At 41.4% G+C, this 8,455-nt stretch overlaps 1 protein-coding gene across 1 annotated transcript; it reads left to right on the top strand.

Moving 5' to 3' along the window:
- Window positions 1–9: 9 nt before the first annotated feature.
- Window positions 10–5,819, top strand: car15 (carbonic anhydrase 15). The gene is made up of 8 exons (XM_080874964.1): window positions 10–70; window positions 201–230; window positions 2,117–2,293; window positions 2,368–2,513; window positions 2,623–2,715; window positions 2,801–2,867; window positions 2,956–3,116; window positions 3,213–5,819. The coding sequence occupies exons 1-8, from the start codon at window positions 19–21 to the stop codon at window positions 3,435–3,437; spliced, it is 951 nt and encodes a 316-aa protein (XP_080731090.1). The 5' UTR covers window positions 10–18; the 3' UTR covers window positions 3,438–5,819.
- The last annotated feature ends 2,636 nt before the right edge of the window (window positions 5,820–8,455 follow it).

Here is an 8,455-nt window from a genome sequence, read left to right on the forward strand (position 1 = left end):
CTCCACCAGGATCCTGGGATGATTTGGACCGCAGCTCTCCTCGTGATCGTCGGCTCATACGCTGACTCAGGTGAGGGCACGACTCTGGTCTCGCGGGGTGAAAAGATATTGCGAACGTCTCTTACGCGCAATTTCGTGTAATTGGATGGAAGGGAAAGAAAGGTGATGTTTGTCGTCACTGTGCCGTTTTCATTTCGCAGATGACTACTGTTATGATGAGCCACATTGTGGTGAGTAACTTATTTGTTTTTTAATTTTAAAACGAGCGCTGTCACGATGTCACATTTTCACTTTATGATTAGAACGGTGAAAAGGATTCACGATGATAGTATGAAATCTTTAGAAAGGATTTTATCAAATTCCATCAATGACACAGTTACAGTGCACAATACAGACCAAATGCCCACTTCTTTGGTTACACCTTGCTCGTACCCCTTTTGCCTTCAGATCTGCCAGATTCTTGATTCAACAAGGTGCTGGAAATACTACTCAGTGATTTGTCAGCTGAACGCCCATGATCCAAATCTCCTGTTCCACTAAATCACAGATGTGCTCTATTGGACTGAGCTCTGATGACTGTGGAGGGCATTTGAGTACAGTGAACTCATTGTCATGTTCAAGAAATTGAGATGATTTGAGCTTTGTGACATGGCATGTTATCCTACTGGAATCAGATTATGGCCACACTGTGGTCATAAAGGGATGGACGTGACCGGCAACAATACTCTGGTGGCAGTGCTTTAATGCTCAGTTGCCATTGCACCACCAGCAGCCTGAACCATTGATACCACACAGGATGAGTTCATGCTTTCATATGGTTCACACCAAATTCTGACCATCTGAATGTGACAACAGTCAGTCACGTGGCAGCAACTGAATGCCTTTAGGCATGTAGACATGGTCAAGGGGGCATATTGAAGTTCAAAACGGGTATTTAAGTGACTTTGATTGATGATGCCAGATGAGCTGACTGAGTATTTCAGAAACTGCTGATTTGCTGGGATTTTCCACACAACCATGTCTAGAGTTTACTGTACGGGGTCTAAAAATAAATAAATAAAGGACAAAATGTCAAGTGGGCAGCAGAGAAGAGAATAAAGCGGCAGACTGCTTCAAGCTGAATGAAAGGCAACAGTAAATAACCAGTTGCTACAACCAAGGTGTGCAGAAGTGTGTGAATCTTGAAGCAGATGTGCTACAGTAGCAGAAGAGACCACATTAGGTATCACTCCTGTCAGCTAAGAACAGGAAGCCGAGGCTACAATTCACATGAGCCCACCAAAGCTGGAAAATAGAGAGTTGAAATGTTGACGCTTGGTCTGATGAGTCTCGATTTCTACTGCAACATTTGCCTGCGAGGATCAGAAATGAACATGAAAGGATGGATCTATTCTGCCTTGTATCAACTTGGTGGTGGTGTAATGGTGTGGGTTTCTTGGCACACTTTGGGGCCCTTAGTACCAACTGAGCATCATTAAAACTCAACAGCCTATCAGCCGGATGGTTGCTGACCACATCAACCCAACAGAGCACCTTTGGGATGTGCTGGAACAGCTGACTGACATCATGGATGTGATGCTCGCATGTCAGTGTGGACCAAACTCTGGGGAATTTTTCCAGCACTTTGTTCAATCTCTGCCATGAAGAGTTAAGGCAATGCTGAAGGCAAAAAGACTTATATATTAGATGATCTGAAGCTGAAGTCACTGTTGAAAGTCTAAAGCAGGGATCTCCAATCCCAGTCCACGAGGGCCGGTGTCCCTGCAGGTTTTAGGTGTCCTTGATCCATCACAGCTGATTTAAATGGTTAAACGACCTCCTCAACATGTCTTGCAGTTCTCCAGAGGCCTGGTAATGAACTAATCATGTGATTCAGGTGTTTTGACCCAGGGTGAGATCTAAAACCTACAGGGACACCGGCCCTCGTGGACTGGGATTGGGGACCCTGGGTCTAAAGTATCCTTTCAAAATAAAAGCCAAAATATCAGATATTCGGAAAGCATGGGTTGTCCAAAACTGATTGCTGTGAGCTGATTTTAAGGTTAAGCAAGCAAGGTTCTTCTTACACTTTTTAGTTGTCTGTCTGGAGCTCATGAGTCTTCTTTCACATCCTCAGATCCTTACTCATGGGGAGACATGGTCCCTTCCTGTTACTCTTTACTTAATCACCATCACTCTCCCATCAACTTGGACGAACACATGGTCAGAAACGCCTCTCTGGGCGCTCTGTATCTAGAGGGCTTCGAGGAGACGCAAACAGGCCACTGGACGATCAAAAACGACGGGCACTCAGGTGAATACCCCGCATATTGTAGCGCGTTTTTGTCGCGTGGGCGCTGGGGGTGACGCGTGCGCTGTTGCTCTCAGTCATACTGCAGGTCGGCAGCGGCATGGCGGTGAGTGGTGGCGGTCTTCCAGATGTGTACCACACCATCCAGCTGCACTTCCACTGGGGAGGTCCGGCGTCCAATGGCTCAGAGCACACTGTGGACAGACGCAGATACCCAATGGAGGTACAGTATGGTCAGTAGACGGAGTTACACAGTCACAAGCCACCTGTGTAAGCACACAGATGCAGTGCAGCCTTCCCTTAATGTCTCTGTGGACTTTCTTTACTTCCAGATGCACATAGTCAACATGAAGTCCATCCATCCAAATCTGTCTGCAGCCCTCGACGATCCAACGGGACTTGCCGTTCTTGGATTCTTCATTGATGTCAGTTTATTTCTCAGCCTAGTCCTGAACTACATTTTTAAGGATTTTTAAAGCAAAACTATTAAGACATTATCATATTTCTCAGGTTGTGTATGCAGATAATGTGCACTTTGGACACATCTCACAGAAACTCTCCTCTGTTGCTTACAAAGGTGAGTGGAGCCTTAAGAAAAATCCACTCCTGCCTTCTTGTGTTAGTCGTAGCAATGTTCTCATTATGTCTGTGCATCCTTCCCCCAGGGCAAGCAACTAAAGTAAAGCCATTTCCTCTAATGAGCCTCCTGCCGAAGCACAACATGAGTCAGTATTACCGATATTACGGCAGCCTTACCACCCCTCCATGTTCTGAAGCGGTTGTGTGGACTTTGTATGAGGTCCCCATCTACATTTCATGGTCCCAAGTAAGTCGCCTAGGTTCAGATCAGGTTTTATTTATTTTTTTAAAAGACTTACTTGTTGCTTTAAAATATTATTTTTGGGTTTGGTTGTCTCCTCAGCTGGCTCAGTTTACCTCGCAGATCTTCTCCACAGAGGAGGACGCAGAGCAGGTGACCCCTCTCCAGAACAATTTCAGACACATTCATCACATCTTCAGTCGCGTTGTCTCAGCCTCCATAGATGCCAAACTCCTCAGAGGAGCGGCAGGTCGAAGCCTCTTGTCTGCTACATCAGTGCATCTGCTTCCAGTCCTTTTACTGGGAGGCTTCTTATCTGGACTTTAGCACCATGGTAAATCCAAGGCGTGAAATAGTACAACACCAAAATTAAAATTAAATAAAGAACAGGTTAGTTGAACTTTTCATTTAAGGAGAAGTTTTCAGACATTTAGAAATACTCTAGGAAAAACAAGCAAACTGTGAAGAAGAGTACTGTAAGTGTTATTTAACGTCTCGTGTGTTTTCAGGAAATTTGAATTTATTAGCATGTTGCTAACCGTTTAATGTGAAGCCTTTTGCATTCAAAGTGTGCTTTTAAAAACTACAACCTAATGTACATGCGTATACCTTTGTTTTTCTGTAGTGAGCAATTAAAAAATAAAAATAAAAGCAAAGTTAAGTCAAAGCAAAACTTGGTTGGTTAGCATAGCATGTTAGCATGCTAACAAGATTGATTGTTTAAAAAACATTTGAAAAATTAAAAGTATTGGTCAGGCATTTTAAGCTGATGATAATGATTTAAAAATATGCCCAAATAACGCAGTAATGCAGATTTATGAAAAAAGTAAAGAAATATATAAAGAAAAATACAATTAGATCTATAATTCATTAGACAACATAATTTCCATGTCCTTGTATGTCACTACAGTGGATTTCAAACAGTTGAGATGTGATTTAAATGAGAATTTCAGTTTTAATTTATAAACGTTTTATAAAATTTATATACCGTCTTTTAATTAATTGAACAAACCATATGAATTTAAACATAAAGATTGTTGAAACTGACACTCTTACTTCCTCAAGAGTGTGACTAGATGTGAAACTGTTTTTTCTTTACCATCGAAATAATTCTGTGGTCATCCACTTCACCATTTCTGTGGTCTTTCAGACCTTTTTGATGTCGCCAAGCTGCCTAGTATTTATTCCCTTTAAGGTTGAACTGAACTGCTAAAGCTTTTGCTATCGCTCTGATAGATTTATGTATTTCAGGCTAACAGAGGTCTCCCTTACTTGTACTTCCACCTTTATGGGCCTCACATTTAAAATTAGAGTGAAAAGCCACTATATGAAGCTGAAGGTCTTACCCTTCAATCATTTCTTGATTTTGTTTTAATATAAAGTATCCACTGTTGTGTTATAATGAGGCAAAACTATAAAATATATTCATATTAATTAATATTAACCTCCTAAGACCTGAACTCTTTCATGGCATGCATTTTTAATTTTTCTTTGCTATTTGGGTTGATTGGGACTTGATGAATTTAAAAACAAAGAATTAGCAGATTTCTTTTTCTTTTTTTCTTTTTTTTTTAAACCTAATTTTAGTTTCTGAGAAAAATGAGATCCACAGTTGAGGACATTCGTTTTAAACTTTGATAGAACAGTGGCAGTATAACGTCCTCGTAAGTGGATATCAGGTCCTTGTAGAGAGAAATTAAGTATTTTGGTCTAGACAACCCAAAATGTGATGTCCACATATGTGTACGCCAGGTCCTAGGAGGTTAATATTAATTCTAAGTGTAACTCCTCTGTTCAGTAACCTCAATAGATGCAGAGTCAATCGCAACATTGTTCTGAAGCACAGACATGTCGCTGCTCCGTCAGCATCACCACCATTCAAAATTATTGTTATTTAACACTTAATACCACTTAATGATATGAAAATTGATAGATTATAACCCATTAAACTGTCCGCGTTTGTAGCTATTTCCTATTTACTCATTAGTGTAAGTTATATATTAACATCAGTAGTTTCAGCTTTTTTATGTAATGCAATACTTTTAAGGATTTAACTTCTTTATAATTTACTCATAGCTATTTTAACAATTTTCCAAACTACTTTCAGCACCTTAATTGTGATATTAACATTACTGATTAAGGTTAACTGTGTGTGTTTTCTAAGGGTTTAATTTTTAGTTCAGAAAGTAGTCAAGAGAGCATGGAGAGGATGCTTAGCTGTTTTAACCACCGAGCCAGCTACTCATTGCTTAACTGTGTGCTTGTGTTGGTTAGCGATAAACTCTAACCCTTTCAACTCTAATAGATTTAGCCATACTTTAAGCTGGCTGTTTAAAAGATTTATGATACTATTACATCATGCAGGCCTGTACATTCCTTTCCAAATGACTTGGGCTAAAGCAAAATGTCCCCCTGGGCACTGTTAGCCTTTGATTGGGACGAACATTAGTGCTTTACGGTTATTCCTGCAACAGTACGTTTTCACTGCAGACATTTTGAAATCCAAAGTTACATTACTTTGCATGGTGCCTCACCTGCTTTTCCTACAGTAGCAGGAGGAAAGGTCTGTTTTGAAAAGAAGAGGGCGTTAAGGAAAGGTGCTAGAATATAGCACAGTAATGGCTGCCTAATGAGCCGATTTACCAGCGTCACGCAAAAACATGCAAACATTAGTTTGTACTCAGTGCTCAAGTCTGCATTGAATTTTGAAGTGTGGCCGTACGTCGTGTAAAGGAGGACTGCGGGTTACGCCAGGAAAAAAAGAAACCTGCAAGGAAACAAAAGCCTTAATATTTTCTGTGTGACTGTTCTTTAAAGTGTGACTCGCTCCCTTATAACACTTGTGTATCCTAACAATAAAATCATTCTTTAAAATCCTATTTGCTGCTGTTGTTTTTTTGTTATTCCTCATGCAAAAAGGTTTCAGTATAGGTTAAAGTATGTGGCTGAACTGTGGTCAGCAATAAATGGGGAAACATGCCAGCCGACTCACACAGGTGTAGAATATATGGTGATCATGGTCACCACTGTGACAACATCCATGTGACCTTAATCATCTACCAAGTCTGGGATGTAAATCTCTCTAAATTTAGCATTTCAGGCCTTTTATAACACAAGCAAATAAATGCAAATACTCCACCAAGCAGCTACCTGCAGCTGGGCTCAGACGTTTGCATCCAGTCACCGTGGACATGATTGTCATGATAATTTTGGACCTTTATTTATTTGACGTCAGGGTGGAATGATTGTACAGCATATGTCATTAATGGTTTTAATGGCAAGAATTAGGTGCACGTGGCTGTATTTTATTTTTTTTAGATCTTCTTGAGGCCACACAGTCAAATTATATACATACATTCATTTAAATCTTTTAATAAGAGGTGCTAAAGGTTCTACAGTGTCCTTTAACTTGGCATGTACATGGCCTGTTATCTTCTCATTAGGGATTATGATTGACTACAACTAGTAGTTTCTCTTTGCCAGCATAGAAAGGATTTGTTTTGACTCACTGGATAGGCCGATGCTCCGAGCAATAGGACAGTCCAAGAACCTCAGTGAAGGTGTAAGAAGCTGAATTGTAGATTTACACAAGTTGGAAAGGTCTCTTCCCTGCCATGACCGGGAAACTGCTGAAACAGCATTACTGTCACCAGCCTGAGAGGCTGCTGACGCCTTCAAAGTCAACTAAAATCTGCAGCTGCATCTGCACCTGCCCGCATCATGCTCTGGGGCTGTTTTTGCCAGTGGTACTGGTGGTGAAAAACTACCTGCGAAATCTTCAACTTCATGTCAAATCAACAGCTAGATGGTTGAAATTTTGATACAGGGAACCAGTCTCACATGAAAACTGTGAAACTGTGAAAACCTTGTGTGCTCAGTTCTTGTTAAAGGCGTACGCTGTACAATCATTCCACCCTGGAAACAGAACAACTCCACGAAATCTTTAACAGCAACAAAATAACCCTGAGCTTCATGCCCATGATTAGTGAGTGTAAACTCCTGAGCACACCTGCACATCATCCCCAATAATGGTAAAATGTAAATATCAGTTTTTCTTTCAGCTTTTATTTTCTAACTGCCCTTTTCATAAGGATTAGCAAAAGAATCAAAGAAAACATTTTAAGACGATCTGAGCTGCAAAGATGACCGGCAAAGCAAGACAGCACAGTTGGAGTGACAACGACCAACCAATCAGATCCTGTGTTTGATTTCGCCAAGCAGATGGCGACGAGTGCGACTTGGGCTCCCATGCTGTCTAAGCTCGCTCTCTGAGCCCAGCCTCCCCGCTTGTGGTCACACCATCCTCCTCCTGTCACGGCCTTAGGGCGGCGCGCGCACACAGGGAGACCACACTGTGAGCCTTTTCTGTCTCCCTGGGGACTGTGTGAATGTGAATCCAGGCTTCTGCAGATTTTCACTGCAGATAAACACAAAAGCTTCTAAATTCACTGATCAAACACATTATTAATCCCAACTACAGAGAGGAGGGTTGGAGCACTGAATCAAAGTAGTTGGAGTCTTGCTTTGACAACTCGTTGGTTTGGTGAATGTTTTATTAAAAAAAAAAAAAAGCCTTGGAAAAAAAATCTAATGCCTTTTCTGGGGTTTATTTAGATGAGCTTCACTACAATGCTTCTTCTGCCAGGGTGCTGTACTCGCTGTCAGCCACAGTCAGATCTGTTGGAGCAGTCATGGATGAAAGGGCACCCTCTACCTCTAACCCTCAGGCCACAAGTCCCATGCATGTATGTTGACTTGCCATTTGCTCATGGAGAATTGTGACTGACCCCTCAGTGAACTGACGCAAGACCTGGTTTGGACTAAAAGTCTCTTTGCGTTCATGTTTGTGTATATAGCGAGAGAGAAAGTCAGCATGTTGACAGTTTTAATTTGAATTGTTTTAGAGTCAGGTTGAATCACCTATGGTCACGTGAAATTTAACAAACCTCTCCCATAAACAATTTGGCTCCTCTCTGCAATCTATCCATCCAATGATCCAGCAAATTCAGGGTTATGTGGTACAGCCTGGGAGGTCATCAGTCCATCGGAGTTTGAAAATGTGAATATTGTTCAAATCATCAGTAATACATTCATAGGAGCATTCAAGAATTTGGGAGTTGAAAGTGGCTCGACAGTAGCAGTGGAGCGCATGATGAGCGTAAGCAGAATCCCCCCACCTGTAGTATTATGAAACCTGCACTGAGTCGCATGATTGATGCGGCAGCTGATTGATCAGCTGCCGCCTGCATCAGCAGGACGATCTTCATTCCATCAGTCGTATTTCTATCTCACATCGTGCAGCCTCAGGAATAACAAACCACCAGCGTTTATGGATGTATGCAAAA

The sequence above is a fragment of the Rhamphochromis sp. 'chilingali' genome, assembly GCF_963969265.1.
Source record: "Rhamphochromis sp. 'chilingali' genome assembly, chromosome: 2".
Taxonomy (NCBI): domain Eukaryota; kingdom Metazoa; phylum Chordata; class Actinopteri; order Cichliformes; family Cichlidae; genus Rhamphochromis; species Rhamphochromis sp. 'chilingali'.